Raw genomic sequence first — 20,700 nt, 5'->3', positions numbered from 1 at the left:
TTAGCAAACAAAATGTGAAAGCCAAATACAAAATATAAGGAATAAAATATCAATTTCTATTTTAAAATTCATTGATAATCTCCATTTTGAGCTTTTCAAAAATATAATACATGTAATATTCATATTTTTAATTACACATACAATCCATTTTATTTTTAAATTTAAAGTGATTTGAAACAAAATATAATATATACAACAAATATATATCGCGTAGAGTCCATGCCCGCACCGTCTTGTCTTGGGGTTCGCTCTCAAATTCAAAAAATTTCGGGTCTCTCAGAAAACCCTATCTCAGTCAGTTGTTTGTGATGGCGCGAGGTACGAAGAGGAAGACAACTCATAAGAGCGACTTGCCTCTGCAGAATCATTCTGAAAATGAGGACGTCGAGCCTACCAACAAAGCTGCCGAAGGTCGACCTAAACGATCTCGAGCTTCCAAGCCCCAAGTCGTACCGGAGTACTTCCCGGAAAAACGTAACTTGGTAAATATGATTGTGCTTCGTGTACCTCTGCTTGTGCTTATTTGGCTAAATGATTTTACTCGTCGCTACACGTTTATTTTATGTGCTACACATCTGTGGCTAATTGATTTTTATAGAAATGCGTACAAATTCGAAGGCAGACTCTAATGTAGCGGTTAATAAGTTCTAATGAAATTGTTTGGATTGTTTTTTCTGTAAATTCGGTTGAATTTTGCAACATTGTGATGTAAAGATCTTATTTGTTGTGTTTTTTTGGAACATACTGTGGTGTTAATGCTAAGTGTTTGTGCTAATATTTTGCAGGAAGACCTCTGGCAACAAGTTTTTCCTGTTGGCACTGAGGTTAGAAAATAATTTATAACCTTTGGTGGTTATGATAAATTTTCATGCTAATTTTGCTATACTGAATTTGATATTTTGATGACCAGTGGGATCAGTTGGACATGGTTTATCAGTACAAATGGAACTTTTTTAATTTGGAAGTGAGTTACCCTTTTTTTTTTTTTACTGTCCTATCACTGTTTTACCTGATATAAAATGTACATTGTCCGTCTCTTGTGATTTGGTGCATCAAAACTCTGAAATTTGATGTAAAAGACAAGTAGAGAGTTCGAGTTATAGTGTTGACATTGTGGCAGGATGCATTTGAAGAAGGTGGGGAATTGTACAATAAGAAAGTCTACCTCTTTGGCTGTACAGAGCGTAAGTCCCCTCTTCCTTTTGTGTTAAAAAAAATTCACATGTAGTTATTTTATCTCTCTTGCATTTAAACTTTATGATTTTTCCCTTTTTAATTCAGAATTAAAACTTTTGTTGTGACCACAAGGGCTTTTCTGGCAGGAGTTCATTGTTCGGCAGTCCTTGAATATTTTTTTAACCCCTTTACTTCGTTTTGGCCATAGAGTTTACTTGCTTCAATGCAATTCAAAGGCTTTTTAAGATACCCTGTACTTTTAACTACCATGTTAGTAATATTTTCTCTAGAGTCATGTATATACTCTCAGATGATTGGGTACTTGCTATCTACTTTTGCAGCTCAATTGGTCTCATTCCAAGGTCAAGGGAAAGTTACAATGATCCCCGTTGTGGTTGCCGTAAGCCTCAAACTTTCTTTTACATGACGACGATTGGCAATTAACCATAATGTGGCACTTTGTTTTTTCACTGTTTCTGATTCTGTAATCGTCTGATTGATCATGCTTTACTAATTGGACGGGTGTTGCTTTGCTGATATTTCTTTAGATATTTACTTTACACCAAACATAATATCTACAGTCCATCCATTCTCGGTGGGATGGTCTGTGCTTTGCTGCGCTTGCCTTTATGAGTGAAGTCAACATGTATTTTTTAACACTGCCATCAATTTCGATGTTAGTTCTGTTATCTACTTTTCAAAGCCTTGAGTTTATTTGATTTTCATTTCTGGTTCAATTTATTATTATTATTATTTAATTGTTATTTGGCCTTCATTTTCAAACAATGATTCTTAATGATCTTGACCTTCAGTATTTTGAGTTTTGCATGGTATTCTTTTGTGTTCATTAAAGTTTGGGGAATAGGCAGGAAATTTTGATAATGCTACCTAGGATGCACCTTTTGTGTGTGGTATCAGTTCTGTTATGCCATCAGAAGATGAAGTTGTTATCATAATATGTTTAAACAATGTTAAATGAAATGTTGGCTGTTGCATTTGTTACGACCTGGGAATTAGGCTTAGTAGTCAAATATGGGCCTATATTATTATGGGCTTAAGATAGTTGGGCCGGATAGTTACTTAGGGATGCAAATATATTCTAAGGGGCGTGATAGTTTAGGATTCATTCAGCATATTTTGCATTTGAGAAATTACTAGCATAGTTAGAGGGCAACAGAGGCTTAGCTCTGGGTTTTCGATTCACATTTGTATGCATTCGGTTGTTTTGCTTTCTTATATGAAATATGACGATTGAGGATCATAACAATTGGTCTGACCAGCCGGATCGGAGGGAGGAAGATGAAGATCTAACGACCGGAGAAGAGGAACGATTGGAAGTCATTGAGGAGGCCTTGATAGACATGAACGAGAAAATGAAAGTTATGGCAGAAACTACAAAAGACATAGCAGAAAAGATGGAAACACTTAACCAATCTCTCAGATCTCTGCTGGGATTGAAGCCATATGTGGAGCAACTCATCCCTGCGGTAGTTGGAGCTCTATCTACAAGTCAAGGACGAGACTCTCAAAAAACACAAAATGAAGGTGACGCTGGAAAGAAAAATTTGGTAGAGAAGCCCACAGATCTGGCAATCGAAATGGAAGAGACGAAGGAGCAGTTTAAAATTCGTGACATCATGGGCCCTAATCAAATGATCATCGGAAAAGATCTCAAAGGCGATACTGAAGGAGAGAAAAACCGATGGGTCCCTTGCCATGGGCTTGAAGAGAAAAAGCATGCTACCAAAGAAGAAAGTCTGGTTGAGATCAACGGGATGACACTGGAACGGGCATTCACGGCTGAATCATACCTTGAGACAATCATCAGTTACCCAATCGATCCCATGAAAATCGTGACCCATTGTAGGAGGTGCCCGACACGATTTGGGTTCTAGCAGATTAAAACGAAGGTTCGAGATATTAACTTGGGAGGATTAGCCAAGGATTTGATCAATCGATACAGTGGGCGTAAAGCAGTTAATCTGGGTAAGCTCGTTGTTTCTTCGGAGAAGAATACAGCGAAAGGCCAGAGCCTGGATGGGTTTGAGATTTGGGCAGTGCAGATGGAGATCTTACTGGATAATAATACATTGGCTGTTTTTTGGGCTATTTTCATAGTGGGCTCAAATATAAAAATTGGAAGGCCAGAAATAATTTCCAGCCCAGTTACGCATACTGGACCTGGAGACTTTTGTCGTGATGTCGGTGAGGTAATTGCTGGGCGTGGGTGTTTCCAGCAGCACGAAGGGGCCGTACCGAAGCTGGAAGTGCAAATATGGTCAAACACGGGTGATGGGTTTTTCCCAGTAGTGAAGCCGTGTCTGATGAGGGAGTCTTCGAAAGCAAACGAGTTGGAAATAGTCTTTTTTCTGTCCGCATCACCCAAACTTGGTTGCTTTCAGTATTTCAGCTATATTTTCTCTAACATCACCCAACAGATTGAAAGGAACATTTCCGATAGGAAGGTGGTAGAGCGGTGCGTTATGCGTTGGGAAATTTTGTGGGATGCAGGAATCGATCCACGAGCAATCTATTTTTTTAAGTCTAGGGTTGAAAAGTGGACTGAAAAGAGGGTCCATTGCCTCATTCCACTCGCTGCTGCGATAGAATTGTGGGAGAAAGAAACTGGAGATAATGGGTTCAGACTTGGCGAACATGGGCTAGGTCTCAATGGATTAACTTGGCCCCATATTAGCTACAACTCTAGAGTTGCAGGCAGAAGCACAACACAAAGCTATGGCTTCCAATGGATGCAAAAAGAGGCAGAAGAAGAAGGAACGGTGTACTTGGTGGAGATTTGTACAAGTAAAGAGTGGGCTGAAAAATATTTCACAGTTATTCTAAATTTTTGGAGTTGTGACCTGGGTAATGAGTCTATTGTTTATGGAAACCGTGGTCGGGAGAATATGTACCTCGTTAACGATGTCCCCCAAGAAATTCTATCAATTTCAAAGGACCGACTTCATGGAGTGCAGCTAGGGAAAATGGAGGCTGGGTTTGGCCTTTGTGATGCTGTCCATCTCTATTTTTGTTGCAGGGAAAAAATTGGAATCTTGAGGATGAGTGGTGATGCTGCAAGTGGGATGAGAGGGAAGCTTCATGGATGTGTGGTGATTCCTGGGACCACGACACTTGTTCCTGTCGCAAAATTCTGGGATGATGTCGGCGACAAATTAGATGCGGATAGTCATGCTATTCAAGGGCTGATTTTAGCCATAAATGCTGGGTTTCAACAATTGTATTTGGCTGGAAAAGGGGGAAATGGATGTTCCTTTATTATCCTAGTTGATGGGTTGATTGATGCTAACAAGAAATGGGACAGAGGGAAAGAAGTTACTCTCTATGCCATTGAAAATGACGAGTTTTTACAAGCCGGAATGAATATATCAACAATGGGAATTGGGCTTCTGTGTCGACAACTTGCTGAAGCAATGGAAGAGAACAAGAGTCAACCTATAACTCTTAGCCTTGAGGACAAGGCTAATTTGAAGGAGGGGAGTATTGTTACGACCTGGGAATTAGGCTTAGTAGTCAAATATGGGCCTATATTATTATGGGCTTAAGATAGTTGGGCCGGATAGTTACGATGCAAATATATTCTAAGGGGCGTGATAGTTTAGGATTCATTCAGCATATTTTGCATTTGAGAAATTACTAGCATAGCTAGAGGGCAACAGAGGCTTAGCTCTGGGTTTTCGATTCACATTTGTATGCATTCGGTTGTTTTGCTTTCTTATATGAAATATGAAGATTGAGGATCATAACAGCATTGAACACTCGTCTATGTGATATTCATAGTTGTTACTGTTCTTTTTCATGAATATGTTAAATTTGAACAGGTGGTATCACCTTTTCCTCCTTCTGACAAAATCGGGATTAAATCAGTTCAGAGGGAGACTGAAGAAATTGTGCCAATGAAGCAGATGAAAATGGACTGGGTTCCATATATTCCATTTGAAAATAGGTCTTTAATTGCCAGTGATTCTGTTTCCCGGTGCTTTTCTTCTTCAAACCATGGACACCTACTTAATTTTATGTTGTCACAGGGAATCTCAAGTTGAAAGACTCAAATCTCAAATTTTCATTATGAGCTGTACTCAGAGAAGGTATGATATATTGCCTGTTTTTCCTTCTTTCTTTGTGCTTGCTTAAGAACTTGATGTTTTGTGTTTGTGTTTTTTATTTGGCCTGCCTTTAGGACTCTAACTCATCAGGTAGGGATCTAAAATGTTAATTACTCTAATTGACATGGTAAGTTTATTCAATTTGCTTATTTTCCACATTTTTGGTACACAAAATGATTCTCTTAATTGCTACGAGTGAAATCATTTTTTGTTGTCTTTTTTAGTCATTTATATATGTACCCTCCTTAAGTTTTTCATGTTACTTGAATATTATAAGGATTTCTATTGCCATGAAATTCTTTAGCTGTTGAAACTGGTAGAATATTTCAATACAAGATAGGCATAATGGTCATCAATTATCTCTCAAACCTAAGGTCGATGATAGTTTCATAATCATTTGTTGATGATACATTTGGATGTTAAGGAATAATCTACGGGGTGTTACTAACAAATAAGCTTGGAAAAGCTGCTTCGGTATTGTTCTCGCATTTTTGCTCTCTCCAGTTGAACTAATTCCTTCATCTGAATGAGTGTAGGCTAATCGATTTGGGATTATGAAGGAGAACATGGTGCAGAGGGATCAGATAAAGGACCTCATCGAACTTTTGACATTCATTCTGAAATTTTCTTGTTGCAGGGCAGGTTTAAGGCAAATGAAGGTTGAGCGCTTGAAGAAATTCGAGTACTGCTTGCCCTGTGAGTGAACACAGCACCCTTTTCCTTCAAATAAGTGTCCTTTGCTTATATGTAGCATGCTGTTACTCTCATACTTGTAGTCTCTGCAGAAACTATGTTATAAGCAAGTGCCTAAAATTTTTAGTAAATTTCTTTCTTGGTTTTTGTTAAAGAAAAGACTCTAGGGGAAGAAAGAGTCTGAGGTTTGCTTGGACTGCATATGTCGTGGTTGGTTTCACTCTAACTATAGATGGGACGAAGTCCTTTGTCTTTTCAGAGTTGCTGACCTAGAGCCTGATTGAGCTATAATTACAAACACAATGGGCTACTACATGTTTTTACGTGGCGAATTTTGTTGACAACTGAAATAGTTCAAGGTTTAAGGGCAAGACATGAATCATTGGCACCTTTCTTCCTTTGATATTTTTATCTAGCTATAAGATACCGGCAAGGCAGTGCATACATTGTCCAAATGCTTGTAGCAATACTTACCTCCTCGTTTCCCTATTCCGAGTATATGCAGTGAAACTGTCGATGAGACTGGTGGTTCCAGATTCATCACAGGCTCCACAAAACACAACCTTGAAAAGTCACGTGCATATGATATCTTTTATACCCAAATTTTATGTCCATATAGAGCTGTCTCTTAGCCTTCTTCCTTGTCAGAAATACACGTGCTGTAAATATTGAAACAAAGATTTCTTTATGATTGATTATTATTCTTGTAGATCTGCAGTTGCTGCTTTCTTTTTCTTATTGGTAGTCAAGACTAAAGATTGATGATTTAGTAATTAAACTCTTACAACAAACTCTGCACCTTCACACGAATTCTCTTGTCCTGCTTCTCTATTGGGATGCCTTCAGGTGCAATTTAGAAAAATCAAAATATTATTTTTATATTTAGTTTATGAACACGACACTGTTATAAGAATGCAGATTGCATCATGGTTTATTAAAAATGTAAATGTTGTTTCTGGTTTCACTTATTGAAATTTATGTTAATGGTACATCTCATCTTTGGGCAGACTTCTACCAGCCTCTTCAGGAAGATGAACTGGAACAGAGCACAGTGGTTCAAATCTTGTTCCCTATTGACCCAAAACCGGTAAGTTTCTAATTCTAATTCCAGCAAGAACGCTCATCTAGATGTCTAATTGACAATTAGGCCAACATTTAGATGATGCCGATAGGTTGGATTATGATTAGATTGCAACTAGAATGCAACAAGCTAATATAGTTCGGCTAAGCCTCCAGGTTTTCTGTGAGTTTGACTGGGAACTTGATGATTTAGAGGAGTTCACTGATAAGCTTATTGAGGAAGAAGAATTACATGCAGATCAGAAAGAACCTTTCAAGGTAAATGTTTGTAAAATTGCCTTAAAAAACACATTCTTAAATATGTGAACGTGGTCCATATTCCATATTTTAAAGTTCCTTGTACAAGGAGGGCCAGTCACTTGTTTTTTTTCGCATAGAATTTTGTGAAAGAGAAAGTTCGAGAAGGTAAAAAGGCTAATCGTGAGGCCAGGGAGGCACGTAGAAAGGCATTGGAGGAAATGAGTGCGGAAACAAAGGCCGCTTTTGAGAATATGAAATTCTACAAATTCTATCCTGTATCTACACCCGACACACCTGATGTATCCAATGTCAAGGTGAATAGCTGTTGTTACCATTATTAATTGTGTTGCTCCTGATGTTTGATCTTTATGTTTTCATAAAAAAATTGGAGAACTATAAGAGTGTGGAGTTTAGGTTAGAATCTGACTCTCATGTGTTTGAAACTTGCCTTGCAGGCATCATTCATCAATCGATACTATGGAAAGGCTCACAAAGTCATGTGAGCAATGTTTCAAGGACAAGTTCTGGACGTGGCATAACTTGCCTAATTCAAAACTTGAGCTTCCAAGGTTTATGAAGCTGCACCATACCCCAATATAGTTCTATCATCAGAGACCAAAGCGTAAATTGTTTGGAAACGATTTATTCAATTCTTGAGATGTGTACTATGATCACGGTAATTTTTTATGGGAGATCTACAAGGAACGTACTTGTTTAAAGATTGGTTGTAGAATTATTCAAACATGTACTTGAGAAATAATCAAATTTCATTATGATATATAATATATATATATATTATATATATATATATATATAGACGATATGGAATCAACCTGAAAGAGACATGGAATCAACTCGAAACAGCCCATCAGTTCATTATAGTGAACAGGGGTTCGGGAACTTGGAAGGGTCGACTCTTTTGTTTTATAGTTACTTCGCTGTTGAACAATCAAATGTTTTGAAAACATTATCACAAGCGGAAATCACATCAAAGAGAAGTTGATAAATTACGTTTTGTATTTACATCCTCCAAACACAAAATTACAAGTGAAATGCAGCAAATGTTCACACAGGATGCCATGTGATGTGGTGGCTACATAGTTAAATTACGATTGAAGCTAATATACAACTTTGGAAAATCCAGCAATTCATCAGGGAAAATCATAATTGAAGTCCACAGCCAGAGACGAAAAATGATCGATCCATTCCCAGAAGCTTGCAAAAGGCATCAAACCACACAACAATGGCAAAGAAAGCAGCACTGAATAAAAAATTACCCTCCTCACCCAATAGGGGATCATAGTTTTCTCTTCCAACCTTTCAACGGCAGTAACAGGCCCATTTAAAGCAACGAACAGAGTTGAATGAAACATATTTGAGAAGAAATGCAATAAGCACATGGCCTCCCAATATATTAACCAGTAGTTCCCACTGCCTCCTAAGGTGTCAATGCAAAACTTTCCAGCACAACCACAAACGATGCCTAACAGTAACACGATAAAAGTAATGGGCATTGTCTGATGTGTAGCGGATGATCGCTGGATAAGTAAAAATGTTATTGCCCCAATCAATATGATGCCAAATAGCATGCGACTTAATACTTGAAACTGGCAACTCAGAATCTGCAGGCCAGAGCTGAAAGTTGACACGTATGCTGGCATCCACCAACGCTTGGATTCCTGGAACAAAGAAGAGTTATAGATATTTATCTAAGTTAAACGATGACATGTAGATTAATGTGGTGATGACAGATGCGACACCAAAATAATAGAGAATGGGCACATCCCACACCTAAAAAAAAAAAAAAAATTGCACATCCCATGCACTAGCTAGCTGTAGAAGATCGGAAAATTGAAGGGCAACAAAATTAAAGAGATTGATGTGATTATAAAAAGATTGATTTTTTTTTTTGGACAGATAAAAAGATTAATTTTACTTACAACTTTAATGGACAAATTTTTATTTAGCGAAGTGGTCAAATGGTGTAAAACAAATGGTACATAAGTTCCAAATGTGAAATAGCTATGTTAAGCATTGAAACAATTGCAAAATCCCCACATCCCCACTACCTTTCTGGCCTAGAAAAGAACAATCCTCCCAAAGAAATTCAAATTATAGCTTAACCATTGTAAACCCTTCCATACAGTTGTAAGCTTATGTAATTAAGGTATTGCAATCCAGAATTGATCGCCATACTGATTTAAGTCATAAGATCAAATGTTTGTCGAAGACCAAGTATAATATTACCATGGACGGAGAGCAAGATTCAGTAATCTCTGTTATTCTTCTGTGAGAATAAACATAAGTTCCGTATGCGAGGGCAAACAACATGATGATTAGACCAGAAACAAGAAAGTCCAAGCATTTCCTGAGCAGCTCTGTTTCTCTTGTGTCCCGTAACTGTGTTTTAAATTTTTCGACTTTGAAAGATGCCTTAGAGAAACCCATTGATAATTTCCATCTCTCAATGAAATTTGAATCAGAATTGAGAGATAGCTGCCTTTCTTTGAGTTGCAACTTTTTCATGATAAGACCAATCTCAAATGTCTTCAGGTCATTAGAACGCGTTTGCTCCACTACAGATTTTTCCATAGTGCTTAGCATAGAAAATTGGTTTATTGAAGGATTAGATGGTCTAGTGATTGTATAACCAGGCAACTGCTGCTTTATCTGTTCATCATGCAGACAATCGACAAGCTGCCGATTCATCAAATCCATCTGGGAATTATCTTCCACATGCTCACGAGCGAGGTATGATCCCTCATTTCTGGTTGTAATGAAAAATGATTCAAATCCATCATTATTATCAGAAGGGTGTGCAGAATCTTCTTGTCTGTCACGTGACAATGGTGTGCTGGCCACGGAACAAGAACCCTCTCTTTGGTGTGTTTCTTCAACAGTTTGCGATGATTCCTTGATTAATCTCAGAGTCATCAATGTGCTACGAAAAGATTTCTCGAAGTTCGTCACAAAACTATCAAATTTGTCCCCAAAGACCTGCTTTCAGACAAGCAATCAAAGGAAAGAAAACACAACCTTGACTAGGTCAAATAAAAGAGCCTAACGAAAATCACACCACTCTGTCAGAATCAGCATAAAGCTTAAGATTAGGCTTACATTTGCTAAAGACTCTCTGACTGCCAAAATACAGAGCTGCAAGCAGGGAGATGAGGAATGTCAACAAATTGTATACATGAAATGAGAAAGAGAGAAAATATTTCAGCACGCAAAAATATTTTTCATTATCCTTTACAAAATTAAAGGTTTGTTTTGCCAAAGTATATCAAGAAACACCTCAAATTTGGTTCTTCATTGAATTGGCTGGAAGCAATCAACCATCAGATTTTTTCAGATCTGTTGGCCAGATGTCCTTAAGCATACTTCAAAAATTATTTATTTAAGAATATAAATGTCCTCCCATATTAAGCTTATGAAGAAAATCACTAATAAAACTGTACTGAGAAGGTAGAAAACGTACACCAGACAGATAATCATCAGAAATCTTTTCTCCACTTGCATTTTTTACCTCCAAAACCTACAAGAAGCAAGGCAAACACTATTTCAAATGGAACAATATGAAGAAAAGTACACACAAATGACAAATCCAATCAATCAATTGGGCAAAATACAGATGGTAGTGTGAAAATTGTCAGGAGTAACAACAAACAGTAATCAAACAACAGTTAAATGGTAACATAATGACCATCAAAATCCATCACAATGCAAGGTTGATGTTTACAAAGACCAATCAGCAACAAACCACTTCTCAATACTGTCATTGCACAGCAACATGTCATTTGAATAGGTACATACATTGCTATAGATTTTATCGCACTGTATCATAGAAATAAATCCACAAACATATGATGTGGGGTGGAAGGAGTGCGAATGATAACTGACATAAGCTGTAAGCAGTTTCACTCACTCAATTGTTGCAGCAATATCACATAACAGGGACTTCAATCAAACCAACTATGTATAACAGAAGACGAAGTCCAATAAGACATCTAAAACACTCTACTTGTACAAATATATTATAACACGAAAAGCGTATGCTTTCGGCTAACATTTGGTTGCAAGATTTTCCCCTACCAACACAAATTATATAAAAACTTTCATATATTTTTAGTAGTGCTCGTGTATGACTTTTTGAATATGGTGAAATATATAATGAAGTGTGTTGAGTAAAAAATCTATGAAAGATAAACCACTAGAATGGTTTATAAGCAGTGAGAATAATGTTTGAATGTGTAACATTACTAGATTTTGAATAAACTGATTGGAAGTGTGAATATTTGTTAGATCTAAAATAGACTCCATTTCTATTCTTGCAGCAAGGCCTCCCCATGAGAGCCGAACAAATCCCCACAGAACACGAGGAAGAAGCAAAAAATTTACAAACCACTCCATCTCTGCCATTAAAAAACAAAAGTTAATGCATCAATAGATTTCAAATACAATAAAAGCTGAAACTTTTTCACGCGATAATCTAATAAAGTTCAGCAAAGGAACTTATATAGATATATATACACATCAACAAATAACTCTACAGTTTAATTCTCCAAGAATTCGATGAACTAATTAAAAATACAACTACCCACAAACTGCATATTTGCAGAAAATTGGTCAAACCCTATACCAAAAATTTAAAATTTTTCATAAAACTTAGAATGTTCGACGAAATCCAAAAGAACACTCAACTTGTATAAACTCAAACAATGTCACGATTCATGAAGGTTCAGACTTCTGACATAAAATAAACATCGGAAAAGGAATCGACTTAAAAGGAAAAAATTCCCTCAACCAGTGTACCCAAAGTACTCACCTTTACTCAAAATCCGAATTGAACTCCCTCTAAAGTCCTTTTTTTGGGCCAAAAAAGGAAAGAAAAAGAGGGAGTAATGTACGTAATGAATCTAAATTATCAAGCAATAAAAAATTCCAAGACTTGAACAAGAAAAGAAAAAAAATCCAAAAACCTGAGCAACTACAGCGGCGATAGACATTCCAAGAGGAAGGGCAAGCGCATCGACATCCCTAGGGCCCACACATCCCCGGGACATCGTTGAGCCAACCCGGAACCTTTTCGTGTTTCTGAAAAGCTTGAAGCCATTTTTCGAAGACGACGTTGCAGAGCAGCAATTGTTAGAAGAAGCGGACGACGCTGAGTCTGAAGCTAGTTTCTTTTTCTTTTTCGTTTTTCTACAGACGTCCATTGTGTCAGAAGGCGTCGATTCGCCGGCGCGGCTTTGTACATTAGAAAAAAAAAATAGGATTTGAAATTAGAATTGAATTTTAAAGAATTGGAATTTTAATTTGGTGTTTAAAAAAAAAGTTAAAATATATTTTGAAATTTGTTGGTATAAATTTTATATAAATGATATTTTGTAAAAAAATTTAAAAAAAAGTTTAAAATTTATAGCCAACGTATATATATTTATTATTAAAATATTTTTATTATTTTTATAAATCCAAATCCCGTGAAATCCCATAAAATTCGACCAAATTTTATTCATGGAATCTCATCAGATACCAATCTCGTTTAGAAATTCAATTTTGCCAAACACTAAAACGATATTTTCAATTTTAAATTTCACCAAATCCAATGCAATTCCGTGATTCCAAATACAGTGAAATTACATACATTATTCGTAGAAAAAGAAAATGAAGAAATTCCAATATGGCCCTTGTACTTTCACATAATGTACTTTTTGTCGTGTTTATCTTCCTGACCTTTCGAATTGAATTTTTATTTTTTTTTATCATATACTTATTTTTCAAATAACATTAATATCATATTAATATGTGTGAGTTATTTTATTTCAAAAATTAACCCAAACAATAATTAATGGAATACAAAACAAAACCCTTTGTGATGTGATAAAATAAGGGAACCGACCATCTTATTTCTCCTCCGCATTTTTCTGCTTCCCCTGAGAGAGAGATTCACAGCACTTGCCTACTAAGGATGGAGATGCCATAAAAATGGTGTGCTATTGTAAAATAATGATTTCTGGGTTTTTTTTCACTAAAAAAACCAATTTATTATATGGACCTTTCTCAAATCCTACTTGTTTGCTTTCTTTCACAAAGAACTTGGTGAAATATTTATGTTTATCGTGTTTGAATTTTTTGACTCTTTGAATAATTTCATGCGTGGATGGACTTGACATTGATTTAGTTGGGTGGCTTATATATGTAATTGTTGTAGTAATGGCATTTTAAATATTTAATTTAATTTAATGATTTTTTTTTATGCACAGGCGATTCCCTAAAAAAAAAAAAATTGAAGAGAAATCTTGCTTCTCGAAGAACCATAGAAAGAAAGGATCTGCCTGAGTGCACTGCTATTTGCTGATTACGCGGACACTCTTTCTCGAAACAATATTCTGTAGTGTATTTTGACGAGCATGTTGCTTAAATTTTACGGAAGAAGTATTTGTCAAGAAACTGGTTTCCGTTTATGTGATTGATTTTGATTGGATGATTTACTTTCATCTGGACCTACTTATTGTTATCCCTCTAGCTTGTGTTAAAATCATTAAAATAATCGTAGGAGGATATGGTTTCTTTAGCGGTTTCATGGTCTTGTTCCCCTTTCAAATCCAATTTCAAAGGCAACAGCAGCAATGGATCTTCCAATTTCCTCCTCCCATTTCCAACCTTTTTTTCCTCTTCGGAAGCTAATGAAAATGCAACAAGAAAGAGCTCGGTTATTTGTGCTTGTGGCGTGGCTCCACCTAAGGACTTAACACCCACCAACTTCAACGTATGCTTCTGCTCACAACAATGCCGTTTTCTTGTCTTTATTTATTGGTTTCAATTGGGTTTAAGTGGATAAACTTGTCTATGTGAATTAGAATCTGGACTGTTTCCTTCAGGCTCTGAGCATATATGAATAAAATTTGGTCCTGTTTTGGCAAGGAATATGTGTGAATGATTCGGGTTTGGGAGGAGCATATTTACCTCAGGTTTAGGTCCATAATCTCCCAAATGTCATATGTCAATTTTGTTTGCATGCTGTGCTCCGAGCATTATCTCCTCCTGATAAATTTTACTCTTTTTCCCCATGAATTTGTGTTGTAACTTAGGAGCCGATCATTTTAGTTACTGTTGTTGCAGAAATAAATCATCATCGAGTCTGTATCGAGTTGCTATTATGTATTTGCCTTCTTTCTTGCTAGTGATTCAGAACTCAGAAGGCACCGTTTGTGTTTCTTCAGGGTTCTCATCAAGCAGAAACTTTGAAGATGGGGAAGCAGCCGGTGGATGATTCTGATGTGCTTGTTGAATGCAGAGATGTCTATAAATCGTTTGGGGAAAAGCACATCTTAAGAGGTGTGAGCTTCAAGGTGACTTTCTTTAATTACAAAATAACTTTCTCAAAAGTCAGAAGCATGCATGCATATATTCAAATCTAATTTGGTTGTCCGGTTCATTTTAGTTTAACCTGCTTACAAGTTACAAGGACACGTTGCACTGCCCTACACAGAATGACAAGTTTGTTCTTATTGACTAAAATGATGATTTAGTAACATCTCAGACAGAACCACTAGCATCTGGTAAGGGCAAAAACTATAGAGAGTTACAGTACTCTTTCATTTGGAGGATAAGAACAGCTAAGAAATCTGTGAAATTGTAGATGATTGTTAATTGTTCAGTGCCCTTGTTCTGTTTGCTGCATGTTGAAATGTTGAATTACTCTTTAGTTTTTACAATGGAATTCAATTCTCAATATTTTACTTCACCATTAATAAAAAAATTTCATCCACCAAACAACCTTTTTCCTCAAGGTTAAATTTCATAAAAGGTCTTTTGTAGATTAGGCATGGGGAGGCTGTTGGAATTATTGGGCCATCTGGAACTGGTAAGTCAACCATCTTGAAGATCATGGCTGGGCTTCTAGCTCCAGATAAGGTAGTTCTTACTTTATAGTTTATACCTTCATTTCGGTAATTTATCTTCTCTCTGAGTTTGTTTAGACACAATCATGCTCCAGAAAGGCTGATTTTGTTATTGACTAACTGTGAATCTTTAAAAAGATTTTGGTTTATGACCAGGGCGAGGTTTTGATTCGAGGTAGAAGGCGGCATGGATTAATCTGTGATGACGAAATATCTGGTCTTAGAATTGGCTTGGTAAGATATAAATGTGTCAAATACATTATCTGTTCAAAAGAGCAGCAGATTGAACTTTAGTCAATCCTGTGTACGCAGTGATGTTTCTTTGCAGTTCCTTGATTCTATTTCTGTGTTGTGACAGGTCTTTCAGAGTGCGGCACTTTTTGATTCTCTGTCTGTTCGCGACAATGTTGGTTTTCTATTGTAAGATTTTATGGAGGTTACCTTTTAACTGATAATTATTCCTTATCCTGCAGACATTAGAATTTAAGTTCGTTTGTTTGTATATAATTCTGAATATTTCCCTAAATCTTTTAAATATCAGATATGAAAATTCAACCATGCCCGATGATCGTATTTCAGAGCTTGTGGCAGAGACCCTAGCAGCTGTTGGTTTGAAGGTAGGCAATCGTCGAAGGTTCAATTTACTGCTGTTTGGAAACTTGCTTAACAGGAACATTTTAGTTCTGTACCGATTCTATTTTTTGCTGATAAGCAGGACTGAAACAAGCTAACCAGTATACCAGAAATTGTTTAGGCCAAACTAATTAAAAAGAATCAGGGATGGTCTGTGAACTGTGAAGGGTTGCTCATGTTTTCTGCGTCCATTTATTTTTCTCCTTGATGTACTCTTATTTGAAGAAGATTAAATGAATGTTGTTTGTAGGGAGTTGAAGACCGGTTACCATCTGAATTGTCTGGTGGGATGAAAAAAAGGGTTGCTTTGGCTAGATCCATAATTTTTGATACTGCAAAAGATTCAGTAGAGCCTGAGGTATTGCTTTAGGGACTTTCCTATTGTATCTTATCTTTGTATGTTATCCCTTTTATGTTCTTTTGGATTATATATAATAGTGTCATTTGAATTTCTCATGAATTAGATGTAAATTATCACGAAGTTAGAAGTTGATGTGTGCACTCGCACCCTTGGATGTTTTGAGATATAAATTAGTTCTTAGAGTTGTGTGCAGCTGTTTTCATTTGTGTTGTCAATGAGAAATCATAAATGCATTGCTTTGTTGATCATTGTTGCGATTAATAAGTAGAGTAGCTGATATTTTTGTGCTAGTTATAGTTATAACTTATGATAGGTGTTGTCTTTTGTCATTCATATTTCAGTGTAGACCCGTAATCATAAAACTCAGTCATGGACATGAAATAGTTAGAACCTAATAGGACTCGATTTATCTGTTACTGGAGTCAGATTAATCTTGATTTTCAAATGTAAAGATGGTGTCTCACAGTTAAGTATTATGTACGAGCGTTACTAGAGGAAATAATAAATGGGACTTGCTAAAGCTGTGGACCATGGTAAACGGATGTAAATGACCGTGTGTGGATGGTAAATGTGTTTGCTTCTTAGTGATTGTAATACGTCTCTTGTTTTACAACATATACTGTATCAAAATTCCCTCTTGTATGATGAAGTTTACTTTATCTTATTGATGGTGATTAAAATTACCGAGCAGGTGCTCTTGTATGATGAGCCAACGGCCGGACTTGATCCGATTGCATCCACAGTTGTTGAAGATCTCATCCGTTCTGTTCATATGAAAGGAGAGGATGCAGTGGGGAATCCTGGGAAGATTGCATCCTATGTGGTCGTCACCCATCAACACAGCACAATTAAAAGAGCCGTTGATAGGTATGACCTGGATCGTTTAATACGAGCAAATATTTTGGTTTTGGTTTTGGTTTTCCCCTTTACCATGGCTAAGTTGTTGGATCTTTTTCTAGGCTTTTATTTCTGTACGAAGGAAAGGTTGTGTGGCAAGGCATGACTCAAGAGTTCTGCTCATCACCAAATCCTATTGTCCAGCAGGTGAACCTCAGTTTGAAAGAAAAACTATTTCATGATATGCAACTTCCAAGGCCAACTGGTTTTTATTATCTTCCGCAACGGTTGAGTCATTTGAACTAACATTCTGTTTCATGTATGTTTTTAACTGTTTTCAGTTTGCATCGGGGAGCTTGAACGGGCCAATTAGGTATTAGCCAGCTGGAAGTCAGGTGACTTGAGAGAGCAAATGCATCATTGCATGTTACTCGGGTGCATGTTGTTCCTCTGCACCAAAACAGTCAAAATGGTCTTCTTTGCGGGATAGTGGCAGGGAGGCAAGTTGGAGCGGACATGACACGAATCAAGGAATATTGCGAGGAATGCTATTCTGAAATCACAAGAAATAAATTTTAGATAATGGTGCTTAATTTAAATTCCAAAATTTAAATTTGGCTGATGCTATATATGTTTACATTAAAGAAATGAAACTGATAAGAGACCACAACTTTTTTTTATATATATTCCTTCAATTTGAAATTAAAGAAGTGCATCGGTTTGGATTGAAAGTTAGGGCATGCAAGTGCATATATGAAAGTCCCATGGTTGGATTTCATCAGTACTGATGATTTTATTTCAGTGAAAATTAAGATAAATTTATGTAACTAGCAATATCAATTAAATTTATTGATTAATGTTATATATCCATCTAAAAGAGACATCATCAATCTCCTAAATCAGCATGAAGTAACTAATATAAGAAAATATGCCGCAAGCAAAATAAGGGGAAAGCAAAAAAATGTAGGTACGTATGTATGTATCAACTATCAAGTGGTACAGCTGGTATTGGGGCGTGAAGCCCAAAGAGAACTTAAAGCCCGAAGCCGTTGCAAATACTCCCCTAAGGCAAGCAGAGCGAGAGCTGCTTTGCGGGTTGTAAGTATTCGACATATCTGTTGAAGGGTTTCTCCACGAAGATGATCGGCCTGCAATCCATATCCATATCCATTCATTGATTGATTCCACATGAAGTTAAGCAAATTAACGTATGCATATTTAGTTACGTACGTACCTGTCCTACAAACCTCACCAGAGCTTCCAACTTCTCCATGGCATCACCCATGTAGTTCCTTTGGCCGCCATCGGCTATGGTCTCCGACACAATCTGATGGAGTTTTAGCATTCCCTGTGACAGAGCATCTTCTGCTTGCTGACATGATTGTGTGAGATTACAAACGTCCACACGTTGTTGTTCTTCCAGTGGCTCAAGATTTGGTGCCACAACCTATATATACATACATACATAGAATCAACAACACGTACGTTAATTCTTGTACATGTACATGTATGACACACAAATGCACAATTAAACCACCTTGAGGAATTCTGAAGGCCGAAAGCCACCGATCCAAAAGAACAATCGCTCAGCACAAGTTTTCCACGTGCCAGACATGAGGTAGAATGCATCAGCCTTAGCTGTTGTTTGTTTTATTTTGAAGAGATGGAAATAGTGTCTCATCCCACTCTCAACAAAACTCCTCAATTCCTCATCATCTTCTGATCCATTATTATTATTCACAGCATTCCGCAATTCCGATATTTGTCTGTTTTCTTCTTCCACCCACTGTGCATACTCCATTTCAAATGTAGCAATACCTAATTAGCAGAATTAATTAAGAATCTTATATCTATATAGCTAGCTAGGACTTTCAAGAAATTATATATCATCACTTAATTAATTAACTAATTAGTTACAGGCCTGGGTTTGTAGTTCCGGAGGAACGCAGCAGATTTGTATCAGCTAAACCACTGCCTATGCACACACCCTGCGGCAGATCAACAACAATCAATCGGATCTTTAATTTCTTTTTTCTATTTCAATGAATTCACCTTTCGTACGTTCTTTTTCTCTAATTGAAATATATATATATGAATTAGGTACGTACGTACAACAAGCTAGTACCTGTTGCCTTGATCGCTCAATCTCTTGTTCTATCTGAATTAGTCTCAGTTTACTATTTTCTAACTGCTGAACATAAGCCTGTAAACAAAATTTAGATCCAAGCCAACCAATTAACTTGCTATGAATGTGATCACTCTATTATATTATGGGACAAAAATAATAGTCATAGAAAAATTTACTCTAGTAATTAACCATATATATATAATATACATACTTAGCTACGTACGTACCTTTTTCCGCAGACGACTTTTACGAGCCGCCTCACGATTCTGTGCAAGTCGTCTCAGTACCTATTATAAAGTTCGAAACAGACTAAAGAATTACATGCATGCCAATGAATGCCTCAAGAATTTATAGTTGCTGTCCAATAAAAGAATGTTACCTTGTCAGCTGGTTTGCTCGATTCTTCATCATATTTATGTGAAGGTTCAATCGATTTGTGGGAAGTGTTTTCTGACTAAAAATAAATACATGAATGATCCATATGTTACAACAAACACATAAATATATATGGTATGTACGTACCTCGTTGTCATCAAAGATCATTGAAGGAGGTATGTCAAAACAGTTGTTGTTTCCTTTAAAATCTCCCCACATATCCATTTGATGCATTGGCTCGTATAATCCCATCCGTCTAGTGGGCACAAACGCTGAATTCATTCTGTTTATTTTTAAAAGTAGTACTTTTGAATTAATAGTAATTGATCAATCCCGATCCACATATATTAATTAATTAATTTGACACCTGGTTTGATTTCATAAACGTATCAGGGAATGTAGGGAATACTCCCAACAACTAAATTTAAGCATCAATCCGAAAAGCAGCATATATATGCTAAATCCAAGGTAGGTATATATGGCAGAAATCAGTTTCAGATAGATAACTATATATATATATATATGCACGCTCCATTTCTCATCTCTTCAATCAATTACATCACAATCCCACATGATTCACTACAATAATTTAATGATACAATTTTTACCAAGAAATGTTAGATGGTGTTTGTCTTCATAAAAAGCAATCCATCAAACAAGAAAATTAGCAGCCAACATATATAATATAGCTGGCTAGCTTCACACAACACGAAGGACAAACGCACGGACTATGAAGAAAATGATTAATACATGCATATGCTTAATTCACAAGTTGGCTGATATTTAATTTCTTCCACAATCAACCTGTTCCGTTGTTTTTCGAAGAAAAAAAAAATGAAAGAGAGAAGAACGTTCAAAGTATGTATAAAACTTTAATAGAAATCAGAAACAAGCTGCACCCACTTGGAGAATTAATGAAATTTCAAGAGAAAATTTGCAACAGAAAGCAGTGTCTTAATTTCATGTGCTGATGATAGTGGTGAATTCTTGAAGAAGAAGAAGAAGAAAAAAAGAAAAGAAAGAATCATCGAATATGATCGTGAAGGCAACATTAATCATGTATTTCTACTCTTGCTATATATAATAAATAATTCATTAATGGGAATTTCTTTCAATGCAAGTGCGTGCGTCATAATTAATTAACCTGTC

At 36.4% G+C, this 20,700-nt stretch overlaps 4 protein-coding genes across 6 annotated transcripts; 2 read left to right on the top strand and 2 right to left on the bottom strand.

The window, feature by feature from the left end:
- The first annotated feature begins 212 nt into the window (after positions 1-212).
- LOC140891643 (protein HEAT INTOLERANT 4-like) lies at positions 213-8,088 on the top strand. Its single transcript, XM_073300237.1, has 12 exons — positions 213-482; positions 786-824; positions 911-964; positions 1,121-1,184; positions 1,518-1,576; positions 5,016-5,140; positions 5,223-5,282; positions 5,938-5,996; positions 7,001-7,080; positions 7,230-7,331; positions 7,451-7,627; positions 7,769-8,088. The coding sequence occupies exons 1-12, from the start codon at positions 309-311 to the stop codon at positions 7,814-7,816; spliced, it is 1,041 nt and encodes a 346-aa protein (XP_073156338.1). The 5' UTR covers positions 213-308; the 3' UTR covers positions 7,817-8,088.
- A 208-nt stretch (positions 8,089-8,296) lies between these two features.
- On the bottom strand, positions 8,297-12,567 carry LOC140890404 (protein CPR-5). Its single transcript, XM_073298168.1, has 5 exons — positions 12,293-12,567; positions 10,792-10,848; positions 10,431-10,466; positions 9,561-10,310; positions 8,297-8,992 (listed from the first exon to the last, which is right to left on the bottom strand). The coding sequence occupies exons 1-5, from the start codon at positions 12,527-12,529 to the stop codon at positions 8,465-8,467; spliced, it is 1,608 nt and encodes a 535-aa protein (XP_073154269.1). The 5' UTR covers positions 12,530-12,567; the 3' UTR covers positions 8,297-8,464.
- A 594-nt stretch (positions 12,568-13,161) lies between these two features.
- On the top strand, positions 13,162-17,728 carry LOC140893533 (protein TRIGALACTOSYLDIACYLGLYCEROL 3, chloroplastic). 3 transcript variants are annotated; one of them, XM_073302622.1, is made up of 11 exons: positions 13,162-13,301; positions 13,577-13,704; positions 14,537-14,665; positions 15,135-15,230; positions 15,374-15,451; positions 15,576-15,637; positions 15,759-15,834; positions 16,101-16,208; positions 16,903-17,078; positions 17,171-17,255; positions 17,390-17,727. In XM_073302622.1, exons 3-11 carry the CDS (start codon positions 14,564-14,566, stop codon positions 17,426-17,428), a joined length of 822 nt encoding a protein of 273 aa, XP_073158723.1. In that variant the 5' UTR covers positions 13,162-13,301; positions 13,577-13,704; positions 14,537-14,563; the 3' UTR covers positions 17,429-17,727. The 3 variants fall into 3 exon arrangements, with proteins under 3 accessions (XP_073158723.1, XP_073158721.1, XP_073158722.1); XM_073302620.1 differs by having other exon boundaries at positions 13,577-14,082; XM_073302621.1 differs by lacking the exon at positions 13,577-13,704 and having other exon boundaries at positions 13,216-13,301; positions 17,390-17,728.
- A 174-nt stretch (positions 17,729-17,902) lies between these two features.
- Positions 17,903-20,591, bottom strand: LOC140893532 (transcription factor TGA1-like). The gene is made up of 9 exons (XM_073302619.1): positions 20,455-20,591; positions 19,699-19,834; positions 19,556-19,630; positions 19,404-19,463; positions 19,174-19,251; positions 18,970-19,036; positions 18,586-18,866; positions 18,283-18,495; positions 17,903-18,196 (listed from the first exon to the last, which is right to left on the bottom strand). The coding sequence occupies exons 2-9, from the start codon at positions 19,831-19,833 to the stop codon at positions 18,038-18,040; spliced, it is 1,068 nt and encodes a 355-aa protein (XP_073158720.1). The 5' UTR covers position 19,834; positions 20,455-20,591; the 3' UTR covers positions 17,903-18,037.
- Between the last annotated feature and the right edge of the window lie 109 nt (positions 20,592-20,700).

The sequence above is a fragment of the Henckelia pumila genome, chromosome 3, assembly GCF_033568475.1.
Source record: "Henckelia pumila isolate YLH828 chromosome 3, ASM3356847v2, whole genome shotgun sequence".
Lineage (NCBI taxonomy): Eukaryota > Viridiplantae > Streptophyta > Magnoliopsida > Lamiales > Gesneriaceae > Henckelia > Henckelia pumila.
Note: the sequence above shows the minus strand (reverse complement) of the source record. Positions and strands in the feature narration are given on the sequence as shown.

Bases quoted from the DNA above. Each gene is read 5' to 3' on its own strand.
- LOC140893532 (XM_073302619.1), bottom strand. From the start codon at position 19,833: ATGAATTCAGCGTTTGTGCCCACTAGACGGATGGGATTATACGAGCCA. The intron at 18,867-18,969 runs GCCTGTAACTAA...TCTGCTAATTAG, and splicing joins CTCCGGAACTACAAACCCAG to GTATTGCTACATTTGAAATG. The intron at 18,496-18,585 runs GTGGTTTAATTG...ATGTATATATAG, and splicing joins GGCCTTCAGAATTCCTCAAG to GTTGTGGCACCAAATCTTGA.
- LOC140890404 (XM_073298168.1), bottom strand. From the start codon at position 12,529: ATGGACGTCTGTAGAAAAACGAAAAAGAAAAAGAAACTAGCTTCAGAC. The intron at 10,849-12,292 runs GTTTTTGGATTT...TGCTTCTTGTAG, and splicing joins TCGCCGCTGTAGTTGCTCAG to GTTTTGGAGGTAAAAAATGC. The intron at 10,311-10,430 runs GTAAGCCTAATC...GTCTGAAAGCAG, and splicing joins TCAGAGAGTCTTTAGCAAAT to GTCTTTGGGGACAAATTTGA.
- LOC140891643 (XM_073300237.1), top strand. From the start codon at position 309: ATGGCGCGAGGTACGAAGAGGAAGACAACTCATAAGAGCGACTTGCCT. The intron at 5,141-5,222 runs GTCTTTAATTGC...ATGTTGTCACAG, and splicing joins TATATTCCATTTGAAAATAG to GGAATCTCAAGTTGAAAGAC. The intron at 5,997-7,000 runs GTGAGTGAACAC...ATCTTTGGGCAG, and splicing joins ATTCGAGTACTGCTTGCCCT to ACTTCTACCAGCCTCTTCAG.
- LOC140893533 (XM_073302620.1), top strand. From the start codon at position 13,876: ATGGTTTCTTTAGCGGTTTCATGGTCTTGTTCCCCTTTCAAATCCAAT. The intron at 14,083-14,536 runs GTATGCTTCTGC...GTGTTTCTTCAG, and splicing joins TAACACCCACCAACTTCAAC to GGTTCTCATCAAGCAGAAAC. The intron at 14,666-15,134 runs GTGACTTTCTTT...GGTCTTTTGTAG, and splicing joins TAAGAGGTGTGAGCTTCAAG to ATTAGGCATGGGGAGGCTGT.